We start from the raw sequence: 16,648 nt of genomic DNA on the forward strand, positions 1-16,648 counted from the left end.
ATGTTTTGAAGCTTTGCAGTTTGAACTGTGAAATAATGAACATTTAAAATCTTATGATGAAAATTTAAGTTCTCATACTGCTGCTGGTTAGATATCCAGGAAAACAAAACAAAAAGACTTTATAAAAAAAAAAAAAAAATGCCTTCATTATTTAATCAGTCTCATATTGTTCCAAACCTGCATGGCATTCTTTCTTCTGTGGAACATAAAAGGTATTCTGAAGAATGTTGGTATGGCAACCAAACCGTTTATCTTTCCATTAACTGAAACTATTTGATTACCAGCATATCATCTTTCAAGTTCCACAGCAGAAAGCAAGTCTTACAGGTTAGGAATGACATGAGTGGGAGTAAATGATGACAGAAAGTTATTTTTGGGGGGACTGTCTATTGGATATTGGAAATTGGATATACAAAAACTGTATTTATGTTTAAAGCATCTTATGAACATGTGTACATGAACTGAATGAATATGTGAATATATATATTTTATTAGGGCCCTTATTGGAATTTCTCAGATATTTCTTCTTCTCCAAAATGAATCAAATTTTGAGGGTCTAAACATGCTCGAAAAATCACTTACTTTGCACGCAAGCCAAAAGTGGTGAAAATTTACATCTGATATGGGTTTCAGAAGTCGTGCAGCGAAGATCTTGAGTTTTCATTGTCCATGGCGGCCTGACAAAGTTTGGTGTTTCGTCATTGTAATTCAGGCATACATGCCCATGACCATATTCAGTTATAGCCAGCGCCACCTGCTGGCAACAGGAGGTAACATGTTTTATGCTCTAACAAGCTCCTCATAGAGATTTAATGACATCAACGTTATATTTGATCAGTCTAATCTAAAAGCCTTTGCGATGTTAAATAGCGAATGTCTTGATTTAAAGTGCGTGTCCGTGGCGGTCGGACCAAGTTCAGTGTTTCGCCATGGGAACAGAAGTTGTTGTAACTCAGCCATACAATGTCCGATCTGCCCCAAAAATCCTGGCCTGAACACATCTAAAGGCCAATATTTTGTTATAATCATAGCGCCACTTGCTGGCAACAGGAAATGACTTGTTTTACACTAACTTAAACGTGCTATGTCCAGTCTGCACATGTTTTATAAAAGGGCTGGCCAGAAGACATCTACATGCCAATATCCAGTTATAGTCATAGTGCCACCACTTGGAATCAGGAAGTTTGGCACATATAAATGACTTTAAAATGTTCCGTCTATATTTACCACTTTAAATGCATATTGCTCACCGTTTGCTAATTTCCTAAAGCTAAGTGGTGGTAAGCCTGGGTGTGAGGGCCCTTTCAATGCTGCTTACAGCTTTAATTTTTGTTTTGCTTGCTTTTGTTTAGTAATAGTCAATTGAGTTGAATAAAAAATCAGGAAATTATAGGGATCCTAAAACAGTGTTAAGATTTATTGACGACTTATTGACTTTAAACTGTAAATGACTGACTGAATGAATAATTGAAAATTATAGCCACTACCAGGCTGACAGCCCTCTTTAAAAAAGTAAACCGTAACAAAATGAACAAGCAATGGACATGGACTTTAATGTCATTGTTTCACATTTACTGTGTTGTTCTTCCGGAACATTAATCTCTCTGATCTTTCTCCAGTGTTCACTCTGTCCCTCAGTGTAAGCAGTGCTCTGCTCTTGCCACCTGTTCAGAGTGTCTGCAGACGTTTCAGTGCGGCTGGTGTGGAGACTACAACAACCCCACTATTGGCAGGTAGGATAGAAACGTGTCTGTAAATGCACCAAACAACAATCAACTTGGTGAAAACTTCTCCTTCTCACTGTTTTCCTTACATTATTTCCTGTTTTTTCACAGGTGTTTAAGAGGTGACTGGGGTGGGATGGATGACCCCTTGGCTATTAACTGCAGTATGGCTGTAGCTGAAGTGAAAGCCAGCAGGTAAGATTAAAACATTTAGTGGTGAATGTGTCATTTGATAATTATCTGATATACATCTTTTCCTTCTTCCATCAGCCCTGAGCCTCAAACTTTATCCCCTCCTCGGTTGATGGAGCTTGAGATGGAAATGGAGTTGGAGCTGGAGCTGCTGGAAGGGATGGAAGGAGACGGAGACGCCGTTTGGTCCTACCCGTCCTGTCCGGATGTGGAAGAGTGTCGCTTGGGCTTACATACCTGCCATCCGTCCGCTACCTGTGTGAACACCCCAACCTCCTACGAGTGTCATTGTGAGCGAGGCTTCACAGGAGATGGAGTTCACCACTGCAACCAGACGTGAGACTTTACAACCACCGGAGTTATTATTAGTTATTACAGCTCAGGGATGATTATAGTACATCCTTGTAACCTATAATAATGTTTATGCTCTCTCTCAGTTGTTATAACGAGTGCCGTCAGGGCCGGTGCAGCGGGAGTCCTCGGTTTGAGTGCGAGTGCTCTTTGGGATGGACCTCTGATCCAGCCACTCTGGTGCTGAGTGGAGTAGAGTGTGACGTGGACTGTGGATGTAACTTTCACAGCACTTGTATTACAGCTCCAGGGATCTGTGACCAGTGCCAGGGTAAAGATCCTACCTGTGTGTTAAACCTCATTTCTCCATCTTTTTAGCAAGCACTAAGCTACTATATTTTTCTTTCCCTTCTCAGACTGGACAACAGGGCCACACTGCGAGCACTGCAAACCTGGTAGTTTTGGGTCTGCTTTGGCAGGGGGTGAAGGCTGCATTCCCTGTCAGTGTAACGGCCACGGTGACGCTCTACAAGGATTTTGCCATAACCAGACCGGCCAGTGCTACTGTACCCACCACACTCAAGGCCCACATTGTGAGTCTTGCCTGCCCGGATACTATGGAGACCCCAGGTAAGTCTGACATGCAGAACGAGCTCTGTTTATTTGGTAAGGAAGGTGTCTTTAAATTTGAGTGCAGATAAAAGTGTGACGCAAACCAGGTGTTTGCTGAAGTTAAAAGATTAGTTCACTTCTATATCAAACATTTCCTGATAATTTACTCACCCCCATGTCATCCAAGATGTTCATGTCTTTTTTCTTCAGTCACAAAGAAATTACGTTTTTGAGGAAAACATTCCAGGATTCCAGGATTTTTATCAATATAGCGGACTTCAATGGTTCCCAACGATTTGAACTTCCAAACTGCTGTTTTAATGCAGCTTTAAAGGGCTCTACACGATCCCAGACAAGGAATAAGGGTCTTATCTAGCAAAACGATCATTTAAATTTTTATTTTTTTAAGAAAATAATCAGCGCTAGATAAGACCCTTTTTCCTCAGCTGGGATTGTGTCGAGCACTTTGAAGCTGTAATGAAACTGCAGTTTGGAAGTTCAAACTGTTGGGAACCATAGAAGTCTACTATATGGAGAAAAATCCTAGAGTGTTTTCCTCAAAAAATTGTATTTCTTTGAAACTGAAGAGAGAAAGACACGAACATCTTGGTTGACACAGGGGTGAGTAAATGATCAGAATCTTTTCAAGAAAGTTATTTCAATTGCTGGTTCCATACTATGGAAGTCAGTGGGATTTTAGGCCTAATCCTAAAATACAACACTCTGTTTTATACAATATGCAACATTAAAATTCACATTTCTCTCACAGGAACAATGGCACCTGTTTCAGGCAGTGTCAGGGTCGCTCTGTTCTGCTTTCCTCTTCCTCCTCTGTACCCCTGTCCCTCTCATCCTCTCTGGGATGGCATGGAGCAGTTGGTGGCCATGGTGGGCTCTCTCACTGCCTGTGGGTCCTCTCTGTGTCCCAGGATTTGGCACCATGCTTGCCAGGGCAGTCGTGCCCACCCGTGGCCCTGACCTGGCACCCAGATTCACACACACAATGCACAGTGAGCTGATTATTCCATATCATTAATCTGTCAATTGCTGTCAAAACAGCACACACAATATAGTCACCAGCAATATTGTGACCAGAAATGTATACATGTCTTTATTCAACAGAACTCCTATGTTTACGTATTTGATGGCTTGCCACGATTCCTCAGCAACGGTGTTGTGCACTCTGACCACAACCTTATTGGAGCATTCTGCGGCACAACGAGAATGGAGCCAATTACTGTTGAAGCTACATCAGGTACTTGACAAAACTAAGGACTGAATATTTGTGGTGTTCATCACACACAAAGCAAAGTTAGATATAGCTTTCACTACTGAAGGTTTAAGGGTTGGAAAGATTAATGGCAAAGTTGAGTTTTCAGCAGCCATTACTCCAGTCTTCAGTGTCACATGGTACTTCAGAAATTATTCTAATGTGCTGATTTGGTGCTCAAGAAATATTTCTTATCATCAGTGTTGAAAACAGTTTGCTTAAAGGAGAAGTTCACTTCCAGAATGAAAATTTACTGATAATTTACTTACCCCCATGTCAAACAAGATGTTCATGCCTTTCTTTCTTTAGTCAAAGAAATTAAGGTTTTTGAGGAAAACATTCCAGGATTTTCCACCATTTAGTGGACGTCAGTGGTGGCCAAAGGGTTGAAGATACAGACTGCAGTTTTTAATGTTTCAAAGAGCTCTACACAATCCCAGCTGAGGAATAAAGGTCTTATCTAGCTAAACAATCTGACATTTTCTTAAAAAAAATAAAAAATAATAATAATATACTTTTTTAACCACAAATGCTTGTCTTGCACTAGCTCAGCGATGTGCACGCGCATACTGTGGCCTTCACGCATTGCATTATCACGCTTAAAAGTCATGCCCGGTTAGTTCTTCGTCTGTGTACTTCAGTTCAAAAAGGGTAAGGTAGGGCGAAAAACTCACGTTCATCTCCAACTTTAAAATCGTCCGACATCGTTGTTTTAACTTTTTTTTGTAAAGGGCACTTGACTTTCTTTGTACATTTGCTTTGTAAACACTGGCACTGTACTTTCACCTACGTCACGTGTGCGTTATTAAGTAATGCGTGAGGGCGTTAGTGCAAGATGAGCATTTGTGGTTAAAAAGTATCTAAATTTGTATTTTGGCTGATTAAAATAGCCGATCGTTTCGCTAGATAAGATAAGAAACAAGACATAAACATCTTGGATGACATGGGGGTGAGTATACAGTCAAGAAATTTTCATTCTGGAAGCGTACTTCTCCTTTAATAGTTTTTTGTCCAAACACGATACATACATTTTTCAGGATTCTGTGATGAATAGAAAGTTTAAAAGAACAATTATTGGAAAGAGAAATCTTTTGTAAATGTAAATGTCTTTGCTGTCACTTTTGATAAATTTAATGCAACTTTGCTAAATATAAATATCAGTTTCTTTAAAAAAAGAAATTCTTACTGACCCCAAACTTTTAAATGGCAATGTAGTTTTATATACTGTCATGATAAGTTGATTTCTTCTTCTCTAGGGGTGGTATCTGTGTATTTTGAGGCAAACGTTACCTCAGGACGTGCTCAGGGTTTTAATGCCTCATTCTGGGTGAAGCGATGTGGAAATGGAAGCTCTGGAGAGGGTACAGCCGTCTCACTCGAGTGCCAGGCAGGAGCTCAGTGTGTCAACGGGCTCTGTGAATGTCCCCATGGTTTTGGTGGTCCACAATGTGACCGTCCTGTCTGCCCAGGGAATTGTGGAGCAGAGGAAGGCAGAGGCATTTGCAACATGGTGTGTAACATTCTTACTGCAGCCAGTTGTATTGCTTAAGAGCATAAGAAAACAACTAAAATGCATTTTAGGTATGTCCCACAGTTCTCATTTTACATGTTTGCTTATACTTTTACAGACCCTTGGCTTGTGTGTGTGTACGGAAGGATGGGCTGGATCGGACTGTGCTTCTATCTCAGACTCGGACAGCTTGGTTTGGGAAACGCTGCTTGACACTCAACTCTCTGCGGTTAGCTTACCTCTTTCCTTCAGGACTATAGAAAAGATAGTCCTTTGTTCTTACAAACTCAAGCAAATTGCGGTTTCATTTCTTCCCACAGAATAAAGCACACAGGTTCCTCCAGAGGATGGGTCACTCCCTGGTGTCCGGGTCACAGGGCACTCTTTGGATGTATGGAGGCCTCTCACTAACAGAGGGCATCCTGGGAAATGTTTACAGGTATATTCCTGCACATTTTACTTGATATAAAGGTTTTTTTGATACATATTTTTCTAATACATTTTTATTGGCCTAGGTATTCTGTGGCCGATCGGCGATGGACTCAAATGTTGACCAGTTCAGCAGAGGAAAATTCAATGCCCCTGTCGCGATACCATCATGCTTCTGCTCTGGTGTATAATCATGACCCGTTTTCTGGCTCCCAGACAGCCACGCATGGTTTAATGTTTGTGGTTGGTGGGGTCACAAAGAAAGGTGTTGCGAATGACACATGGTGTCTGAACCTAAGCAGTCTGGTGTGGAAGCAGTATAAGGTATTACATGTTGAATATCCTCACAGTGTTCTCGTGCTTCTTTTAACTGTGTTAAGTGTTAACTGACATCTGTGTTTAGAGCTCAGTGCTTCCCCCTGTGGCTGGACACACACTAACAGTGCGAAGAGGCTCATCTGTGTTGCTGATTGGAGGTTACTCACCAGAGAATGGCTTTAATCATCATTTGCTGGAGTTTAATCCTCAGTCTGGAAACTGGACTATAGCACCACACACTGGCACACCCCCTACAGGTAGAGATGGAACACTGCAATTTTTCTATACTTAGGACTTGCACAGTTGGGAAATTTTGCCTGTCAACTAATTAATTGCACTTAACAATTTATTTGCCTTTGTTCAAAGGGGCAGTTCACCCAAAAATGAAAATTCTGTCATTAATTATTCACCCTCATGTCGTTCCAAACCTGTAAGACTTTCTTCCATCTTCAGAACACAAATTAAGATATTTTTGATGAAATCCGCTTAATACGACTGAACCACAGATGTCACATTGACTTTTAACTACAGTCGAGGTCAGAAGTTTACACCCCCCTTTCAGAATCATGCAACTACTGCAGAAGGTTCAAATGCTCACTGATGCTCCAGACGGAAAAACCATGCATTAAGAGCTGGGGGTGAAAAGTTTTGAACAGCGGGCAGTTTAACTGTTTAGAACAAACAAGGGACTCATGAAAAACTATCACTAAACAATAAACACAGCTGTGGGTCATTCAGGTAACAACACAGTACTAAGAATCAAGTGTATGTAAACTTTTGATCTAGGTCATTTTTATAAATGCAGCTATTATTTTCTCTTGTGAACTGTATGTAAACATCTTTTATGTGAAATATCTTATTCAGGACAGTACTATTAACAATAACATGCATTTTGTATTATCTTATTTTGGTAAAATAATTAACATTTTAATGATTCTGAAAGGGGTAAACTTTTGATCTCAACTCTGTCTATACTGCTTTTCCGGTTCTTGAAAGTGGTAGTTGTGTTGTTGTCTTTAGAGGGTCAGAAAGCTCTCAGATTTCATCAAAAATATCTTAATTTGTGTTCCGAAGATGAACGAAGGTCTTACAGGTTTAGAAGGACATGAGGGTGAGTAATTAATGACAGAATTCTCATTTCTGGGTGAGCTATCTGATTCAATTCTTCTGTCCTTCACTTTTTCAGGTCTTTATGGCCACTCAGCAGTCTATCATGAACAGACTGATGCCGTGTACGTGTTTGGTGGTTACCGTTTCCATGTTGAAGCTGTAGAACCTTCAGGAGAACTTTACAGTCTTTATTACCCCAATCTTACTTGGTCTTTACTGGTGCCCTCTCAGGGAAACAAGGTAACTGTAATAAAACCCCCCCAAAAAACAAATGTTGTGTCAGAATATTGAATGTTACAGCAATTTGGTAGGTAGATGACACTAATCATATCCCTCTTTCTCCAGCCTCTCTCTCGTTTCTTCCACGCGGCAGCTTTAGTAAAGGACACCATGGTAATTGTTGGAGGCAGAACGGGGGAAGAGGATTACAGCAACACAGTTTCTCTCTATCAGATCAACTGTAACACTTGGATACAGCCAGGTGACAATTACAAATATATCTTGATTCGGTAAATTAATTATGCACTTGATGACACTAGTCTGTGCTTACTAACAGAATGGTGTGGGCCTGTTCTTACACCATTTCTTTAGTGTCCTCGGTGGGTGAACCTGTAAACCGTTCGGTTTCCTTGGCGATGACTGGGTGGGGTGGTCGCCTGTTCCTGTCTGGAGGCTTTAACGGAGTGACCCTAGGGCGACTTCTGACTCTTTCCTTGCCCAGTGACCCCTGCATCCTGCTGCCCACCCCTGAGGCCTGTAACAGCAGCACTGGTAGCTGTGTGTGGTGTAGAGGAACCTGTGCTTCTTCAGACACTGCAGAACGGTACTACAAGAACTAGTATCATCTTTATTCACAGTAGGCTACTATGGGTACCAGAACATTTTTTCTAAATGACTATTTCTCTTCTGCTCTTTTTAACAGATTGGGTTGTCCTATTGGACAGTCAACCTGTTCTCCCACTCCTCGTTCCCCAGATCAGTGCCGCCGACTCAAGACCTGCAGCGAGTGTCTGGCCCGCCATCCTAAAACATTTTCCAGCCCTATGCAGGTACAATCATCACATCACAATCCAAAGTACTCCTTTTGTGCAGTGTTTTAAGACTGAGCTATCTTGTAAATGAAATACATAGCCAAATCGTATCTAATTAACACATTTGACTCAGGTTTTTAAAGTCAAATCATATTGTATAAAAGTAAAAAAAGTATTAAAAGCATTTTAAAAAATCTTAATGACCCCAAACTTGTGAACAGTAGTGCATATTGCCACACTTTCTAAGATTAATAGGAAAGCTTTAAAACTTCTTAAAGCCAGTCTTATAACTTAAAAATAGCATGAAATTCTTTCCATCTTTCAGCCTGCTCTGCAGTGTAAGTGGTGCACAAACTGTCCCGAGGGAGCATGTATCAGCAGCTCTGTAAGTTGCACATCAGAGCATGACTGCAGGATAAACCAGAGAGAGATCTTCCTCTCCAGTAACTGCACTGAGACCAGCTGTGAGGCTTCTGACTGCCCCAAATGCACAGCTTCTGGGAAATGCATGTGGACACGCCAGTTCAAACGCACAGGTGAGAGTGACCGCGCTATGAGCATGATTCTGCGGAGATGAGAGGAAAAATTATATTTCAAAGTTTTTGGACTGGTTTTCAGAATTTTAGCATTCCCTTGCAAAAGTGTTACACTCCCTAAGAGACTTTGTTTGCTTGAAGAAAAAAGAAATGTTGAAATATAGGCTTTCCTTCCTCCTTAATTTTCTCTTGCAGAAAATGTTGCCTTCCCCAGAGAGAAAAAGTCTAAAGCCAATGCAAAGTTTCTTGAGGAATGCAAAGTTGTACAAATTTAAAAGGCATCTACTATGCAAAATCCCCTTTTACATGGTGTTTGGACATAAATGTGTTGGTAGTGTGTGAAGACGACCACCTTACAATAATAAAAATCTACCCGCTCATTATTTTTGAATCCCCATTAAACCAAATCTCACTAGGCATGCCGTTTTGATTCTCTAAGCAGCTTGGACTATTGCGCCGATGACAGGTGCAAGCTCTTTTGTCTCATTAAAAGTGATACACACCAAAACGGCTCTTTTTAGACACGCCCCAAAAATGACATTTTCCACATATAATAAATGATCTGTGGGGTATTTTGAGCTGAAACTTCAGGCACATTCTGGGGACACCCAAGAGCAATATTACGTCTTGTAAAAAGGGGCATAATAGGTGCCCTTTAAACATCTCTTTATATGCATGCCTGCAAAAACAGCTTGTTGCTAATGTTTTGACTCTTAACCGTCCAGGTGAGACCAGGCGTATCCTGAGCGTGAACCCAACTTACGACTGGACGTGTTTCAGCTATGCCTTGCTTAATGTGTCTCCCATGCAAGTGGAGTCCTCTCCACCAATGCCTTGCCCTGAACCCTGCCATGAAATCAAAACCTGCAGCCAGTGTTTAAGCTCCCGTGGCTCTGATGGAGGCTGGCAGCGCTGTGTATGGAGCATGGCACTGCAGCAGGTAACCTTTTCTTGACATTTGTTCCAACTCAATAACTTTCTACAAGAAGTTCAACCAGTAATCTGTCCTTATTCTTCTCCAGTGTATGAGCCCCTCCTTTGTTCCATTGCGCTGTGAGGCGGGTCAGTGTGGCCGTTTGCTTGCGGATGAAGATTCCTGCTCTCCCCAGTGCTTTCAGCTCACTCAGTGCTCCCAGTGCATTTCCAGACCACAGTGTGGCTGGTGTGCCGTCCGTGGTGGAAACGGGGCAGGACGCTGTCTTCAGGGAGGACTGAATGGTACGGAATGTCTTTATATCTTTTTGCAGGTTAAAACAAATCATGTAAAAATGAAAACAGACAGATTAAAACTTATTTTTCTATTCTGCAGGTGTGAATGAGCCTTTGTGCCCACAATGGAACAGTAGCTGGTCTTTCCTGCACTGCCCAGAGGAGGACGAGTGTGCTAATGGACACCATCACTGTAACATCACTCAGGACTGCCATGATCTGCCTGAAGGCTACCACTGCACCTGCAGACAGGGCTACGTGCTCAGCAGGTATATTTAACAGCTTTCATTCTCAGACAATATCACTGAATTTACCACGGTTGAGTAGTTAATTTATATTTTCTTCTCTCGCTCTCTTTTTCAGTGTGTCGGGTCAGTGTGAGCCAGTGTGTGCTCAAGGCTGTGTTAATGGGACCTGTGTGTCCCCAGGAGTCTGTCAGTGTCACTTTGGGTTTGTTGGAGAGAACTGCTCCTCACAGTGCCGCTGTAATAAGCACAGTAACTGTAAAAGCATCTCCCAGCTGGACACCTGTCTAGAGTGCAAGAATAACACAAAGGTACTGAGACGTTGTAATACTATTTTATTTACTACTTTATTTTTGTCATGGAAATATCCTTATTATATATAGGATTTAAAGGGATAGTTTTCCTCCTAAAAATTAAAATTACCACATTATTTACTCTCCCTCAAGCCATCCTAGATATATATGACTTTCTTCTTTCAGACAAATACAGTTGGAGTTGTATTAAAAAATGTTCTGGCTCTTCCAAGCTTTATAATGGCAGTGAATGACTGTTGAGATTTTGAAGCCCAAAAAAAGTGCATCCATCCATTATAAAAAGTACTCCAACAGCCATTCACTGTCATTATAAAGCTTGAATGAGCCAGGACATTTTAAATGCAACACTGATTGTATTTGTCTGAAAGAAGAAAGTCATATACACCTAGGATGGCTTGACGGTGAATAAATCATGGGAGATTTTTCATTTTTGGGTGAACTATCCCTTTAGTGCCATACCATGTTTGAGTTTTTCTCTCTTTCTTATTTTTAGGGTCAGCACTGTGAAAAGTGCAAGCCCTTGTTTGTGGGCTCAGCCGTGGGAGGTGGAATGTGTCGCCCCTGTCGTGAATTCTGCAGAGGAAACAGCGACATATGTCTGTCCAAAGAGGAGCATCGGAGGGCATTGGAAAATCCAAAAGACTATCCACTGGACCGCGAGAGTGTAAGCAGTTTTTTGGCAACCGTCCTTTCATTCTGTATATGGTATATGAAGTCTTGTTGCAGGTCCTGAGTTATTCATTGTTTTCTTTTGCTTTCTCAGATTGAGCAATGGGCAACAGAAGGCCCTACTGAGGACAATGCTGTTTGTGTGAGCTGTCAGAACAACAGTGTGGGCGATAAGTGTGAGAGCTGCCTCAGTGGCTACTTTCTGCTGCAAGGAAAGTGTGAGAAGTGAGTGCATAAAAAAATTGCATTGTCTATAAATGTGCTCTGATATTTCATTAGGTGTTTGTCACTTTTATTCTTGTGAAATGCAATATATTATTTAAAGGAATAGTTTATCGAAAAAGAACACAAATTAAGGTATTTTTGATAAAATCCAAGAACTTTCTGATCCTGCAAAGACAGCAATGCAACTACCACATTAATGGCCCAGAAAGGTAGTAAGGACAACAGTAAAATAGTCCATGTGACATTAGTGGTTCAACCTTTCTGGGTCTTGACAGTTGCTTTGCTGTCTATTCAAGGTCAAAAAGCTCAGATTTCATTAAAAATATCTTAATTTGTGTTCCAAAAATTGAGCGAAGAAGAATTTTTTTGAGGGCCTAAACATGCTTGCAAACTTTTTTCAACAAAGTGCTCCTCGAGCTATGTTTCACATATATGTATGAAATTCGGTAGAAACATGTAACAAACCAATACCTACAAAAAAGTCTGTGGCATGAAGTCCGAAACCCAACAGGTTATTTTTAATTTTCTCTGCAAGTTTTGTGCCATTTTCAGGCGTTGTCTTTAAATGAATTCCTCTTAGAGATTTAAACAGATCAACACCAAATTTGGTGAGTGTAATTTAAAGCCCTTTGGGACATTATATTGCGAAGACCTTGAGGTTTTGTTGAAGGGCGTGTCGGTGGCGGCCTGACAAACTTCGATGTTTCACAATTACAAAGGAAGTTGTTATAATTTAAGCATAAAATTTCAGATTTGGATGAAAAATCATGTTTGATAAGAGTCCTGTCTTGAACACATGCCCCTGACCATATTAATTTATAGTCATAGCGCCACCTCCTTTTACGCTCTAACAAACTCCTCATAGATATTTAATGACATCATCATCATATTTGGTAGGTCTACTTTAAAGGCCTTTGCGATGTTAAATTGCGAAGATCTTGAGTTTTTCGTTGAAGGGCATCCATGCGTCCAAGTTCGATGTTTTGTTGTAGTAATAGAGCGTGTTGTAGCTTAGCCATCTAAAGGCCAATTCTGTTATAATCGCAGCGCCACCTGTTAGCAACAGGACAGAATTGTAATTTTTGGGTGAACTGTCACTTTAATTGGACTGCCAAAAGTTAGTGCATATTTACAGACAACTGGAAAAAAGAATAGGCAGTTGTGTTCATGAGTTTTCGCATTGCTTTGTAAAAAATACAATGTTTTTAAGCCAGATTAAACTGGATCTAACATCAGCATTTCCATTCCTTCCTATTGTTTGTTTGTAGATGTCAGTGTAACGGCCATGCAGACACCTGTAATGAACATGATGGCACTGGCTGTCCCTGCCAGAACAACACTGAAACCTCATCCTGTCTGAGCAGCCCTCAGAATGACCGCAAAGAGTGTTACAGACAACAGGTAATGGCCAGTTCATTACAACCAATGACATCTTACTCTATATTTCACAAACAAGACCTTGTATGAAATCCTGTTTATTCTTCTTACAGTGTGCGAAGTGCAAAGATTCATTTAACGGCAATCCAGTTAACGGGCGGCAGTGTTACCGGCAATTCAACGTGGACAACGAATGCTGCTTCGACCCGACATCACAAGTCAACTGCTTCCATGAGCCTAACATCCGCAATCTGCTCAGGGGCCGCACGGTGTTCTTTTCAGCCCAGCCCAAGTTCACAAACGTGGATATCCGCGTCACCATTGACGTTACTTTTGGAGAGGTTGAGGTCTATGTGTCTAATTCTCACGATACCTTCATTGTGGATGTAGACCGGCAGACCGGTGTACATACCATCAGGATCGAGGACGAGGCCACCTCTGCCACCACTTCACGTGGAGAAAAGGAGGTTCCTCTCGCTCCACCATCGCCCATGAAGGTGTTTGCGAACTCCTCGTCAGCGCTACTCGGTACGCTGCAGTCGACAAAGTCGCACGGAACAGAACGTGAAATACGGGAAGAAAGAACCGAAGGTCTCATAACCTACATCACAGTGTGGAAGCCGCAAACGGTGTTGATTGTACGTGGCGTACGGGACCGTGTAGTCATCACATTTCCGCACGAAGTGCACTCACTCAAGTCTAGCCGCTTCTATATCGCCCTGTGCGGCGTGGGCACGGATACTCATAATGGAGAATCCCAAGGCCTCCTCTTTCTAAGACAGGACCAGGCCCACATTGACCTGTTTGTCTTTTTCTCAGTCTTCTTCTCCTGCTTCTTCCTGTTCCTGTCCGTCTGTGTGCTGCTCTGGAAAGTCAAGCAGTTCTTAGACTTCCGCCGTGAGCAGAGACGCCACATTCAAGAGATGACCAAGATGGCCTCTCGTCCGTTTGCTAAACTCACCGTCTATCTAGAGCCTGAGGAGCCGCAGCTGGTTTACCTGCCTTCGGCTGGAGGAGGCAGCGCCGTGTCCCTGGCCCACGTCCGGACAGGCAAGCTCAGCGGCATGGTAATGGGCCAGAGAGGACGACCCGGGGCTCTATCCTACAAACACGACCCTAGCACAGGCACTGTCACTCACCACCATCACCATCTCGCTTTGAGTGGAGGCAACAACGGGCAGCATCTTCCCCTGCACTACCTGAACGCTCACCACTACGCACCCAGCTCTACGGCCAACCCGACATCGCATCACCACCACCATCATCCGTCCTCACACGGCAGCTACCAGCATTTCTGCCGCTCCGACCCCTTCCTGTCCCAGCTCATGGGATTTTCGTACTCGTCCTTCAAAGTTGGGCCAATAACTTTGGAGCCCACTGACGACGGGATGGCAGGGGTGGCCACCGTGCTCATACAGCTGCCAGGAGGCATCCTTGCTCCCAACCGGGCCTGCTTGGGTTCAGCGCTCGTCACTTTGAGGCAGAATTTGCAGGAGTACTGTGGACACGGAGGAGCGGGAACACATCCTGGCGCCGGAGGCGGCCGAAAAGGCTTGCTGGGCCATCAGCATCTCACCACCATGGCCATGTGAAGAAAACGTAATGAGATGGGAATTGAGTAGGAGGTGACTGAAAAGGAAAAAACAATCAAGAGCAGGAACAGAAAGGACAAAGGAAGTTGTAGTTCACCTAAAAAATGGAAAATCGTCATCATTTACTCACCTTCATGTCATTCCAAACATATATGATTTTCTTCTGCACACAAGAAGACTTTTTGAAGAACTGTTTTTGACTATTCAATGAGAGTCAATGGGGTCCAAACCCAACAACATTGGACCCCATTGACTTTCATTGTATGAGCGAAAAACAGAGACATTGCGTTCCACTGGTCTTGAACGACATGAAAGCTGAGTAAATGTCCATTTTCATTTTGGTTTGCTTTGTTGAGGGTTTCAAAAGGGATGTATTTATTACAAGAGAGGAATGAGTTGAATCATAGGAAATGTGATTTGTACATATACTGTAATTATTAGGTGTCGTTTACTTGTTTATCACTCCTAAAAAAGCTCCACATGACTTAAGGCAGCAACCCTTATGCAATGCACTACTCGTATCTCCATGCTTTGTTGCTGCATCCTTTTGTCCTATATACACTACTGAAATCATCTGGATGGGCTGGCGACTACGGCATGACATATCGACTGGTGAAAAAGCTGAAAAAGTCTTTGCGGCTGAACCAATGTGCTTTATATCTTTGTGACAATCTGAACTGCCATCCAAACCAAGAGACGGTGCAACATGTCCGCTTGAATGTGCAAAACTTTGATTGTCTGCAAAACAACGGGCACAGATGTTGTAAAAAATGTAGTCGTAATGCTTTTGTTACTGGTATTTTGTCATGGCTGTGATTGGTCGATGCTTCCTGTAATATAGCAGATTTGAATCTAGTCAATAGGTCTGTTTCATGGTGAGCCATTGGCTTATTTTTATACATATTCATTCAGACTGAAAATGCATTTCAGACCCAATCGATAGCTTATGGGTTAACGTCCTTTTTGTTTGCATTAATGACATGCCTTTACTCACTTTGCCTTGACCAGACGTTAATATAACTGTGTGGCAGAATCCTCATACTCTTTTTGTATTCAGTTTAGGATTGAATTTGGGTTTAGGCCGATAATTGTTAGCACTGCAATTGTTTGTGTATATATATATATGAAGGAATAAGCTGATTATCAAGGGCCCAGAAATGTTACATTTTTCCCCACATTGTGTAGAAAATGAAGGATACTAGTTTTTTTGGTCCCCCTTCTTACACTACACTTACAGAAAACTCACAGCATGTATTAACGGTGTGCTAATGTTTTATTATTTTCAGATGATCAATGAAATTTGTCACCCAAGCTGGGCATTTTCATTTTTATTTCAATGATGGGTCATGTTTAGCCAGATATATGAGATCTGTTGAACAAAAAAGTGCAATGGAAGTTTTAAACGTTAAAATATAGTATGCTCCTGGTGAGAGACTATAAGGTAACGAAGAGAAGAAAACACTGAAAACACTACAGTTTGTTACAGTATTGCCATTAATATGGAGATTCCATTGTTTTGCTTTTTTGTTTTGAGGATGGACTGTTATTTTCCAAGCGTAATCTGATTGATATTTATGTAGGTTGATGTAGAAAGATGTTTCCTTTTTTTTTTGGTGAATTATAAGATATTTTGAAAAGTGTTCATTTGACATTGATTATTTAATGTAAATAATAGAAACATGACAGGAGAAGCCATATGTTTTTCTCGGATTCCACTCCAGAGAAAGCAATTTTAAGATAATGGTTGATTTAGGGTTAGGTTAAATCAGAAAAAAAGTGATTGTGATATGAATTATGCGCAAGACCAAAACAGATTTGGGTTTGAATATGGTAAAGAAAGCTTTGTGTTCTGTTCAGACTGTTTCAAATGCTTTTACAGTTTTTACTGTGGTTGATGAACATGCCTTTGCTTAACAGCGATTTGTCCATAATAAAATATTATCCATTAATGGTTACCAGGGTTGGTTGTGTTGTCTTTGTTTTTGAATTTGATT

General features: G+C 41.6%; 1 protein-coding gene across 1 annotated transcript in view; it reads left to right on the plus strand.

Moving 5' to 3' along the window:
• megf8 (multiple EGF-like-domains 8) overlaps nucleotides 1-16,609 on the plus strand; it is a 30,775-nt gene extending 14,166 nt beyond the window's left edge. Inside the window, exons 20-44 of the mRNA XM_051131068.1 lie at nucleotides 1,620-1,733; nucleotides 1,836-1,919; nucleotides 1,995-2,252; nucleotides 2,354-2,538; nucleotides 2,624-2,837; nucleotides 3,589-3,829; nucleotides 3,942-4,074; nucleotides 5,346-5,599; nucleotides 5,718-5,828; nucleotides 5,920-6,038; nucleotides 6,115-6,352; nucleotides 6,432-6,603; nucleotides 7,533-7,696; nucleotides 7,802-7,937; nucleotides 8,048-8,279; nucleotides 8,379-8,505; nucleotides 8,813-9,023; nucleotides 9,749-9,963; nucleotides 10,046-10,241; nucleotides 10,333-10,501; nucleotides 10,596-10,788; nucleotides 11,285-11,455; nucleotides 11,555-11,685; nucleotides 12,954-13,086; nucleotides 13,176-16,609. Coding sequence (XP_050987025.1) covers nucleotides 1,620-1,733; nucleotides 1,836-1,919; nucleotides 1,995-2,252; nucleotides 2,354-2,538; nucleotides 2,624-2,837; nucleotides 3,589-3,829; nucleotides 3,942-4,074; nucleotides 5,346-5,599; nucleotides 5,718-5,828; nucleotides 5,920-6,038; nucleotides 6,115-6,352; nucleotides 6,432-6,603; nucleotides 7,533-7,696; nucleotides 7,802-7,937; nucleotides 8,048-8,279; nucleotides 8,379-8,505; nucleotides 8,813-9,023; nucleotides 9,749-9,963; nucleotides 10,046-10,241; nucleotides 10,333-10,501; nucleotides 10,596-10,788; nucleotides 11,285-11,455; nucleotides 11,555-11,685; nucleotides 12,954-13,086; nucleotides 13,176-14,654 — 5,680 coding nt within the window. The 3' untranslated portion in view covers nucleotides 14,655-16,609. The remainder of the gene's footprint in view (nucleotides 1-1,619; nucleotides 1,734-1,835; nucleotides 1,920-1,994; nucleotides 2,253-2,353; nucleotides 2,539-2,623; nucleotides 2,838-3,588; nucleotides 3,830-3,941; nucleotides 4,075-5,345; nucleotides 5,600-5,717; nucleotides 5,829-5,919; nucleotides 6,039-6,114; nucleotides 6,353-6,431; nucleotides 6,604-7,532; nucleotides 7,697-7,801; nucleotides 7,938-8,047; nucleotides 8,280-8,378; nucleotides 8,506-8,812; nucleotides 9,024-9,748; nucleotides 9,964-10,045; nucleotides 10,242-10,332; nucleotides 10,502-10,595; nucleotides 10,789-11,284; nucleotides 11,456-11,554; nucleotides 11,686-12,953; nucleotides 13,087-13,175) is intronic.
• The last annotated feature ends 39 nt before the right edge of the window (nucleotides 16,610-16,648 follow it).

The sequence above is a fragment of the Labeo rohita genome, chromosome 16 (genome assembly GCF_022985175.1).
Source record: "Labeo rohita strain BAU-BD-2019 chromosome 16, IGBB_LRoh.1.0, whole genome shotgun sequence".
NCBI classification, from domain to species: Eukaryota; Metazoa; Chordata; class Actinopteri; order Cypriniformes; family Cyprinidae; genus Labeo; species Labeo rohita.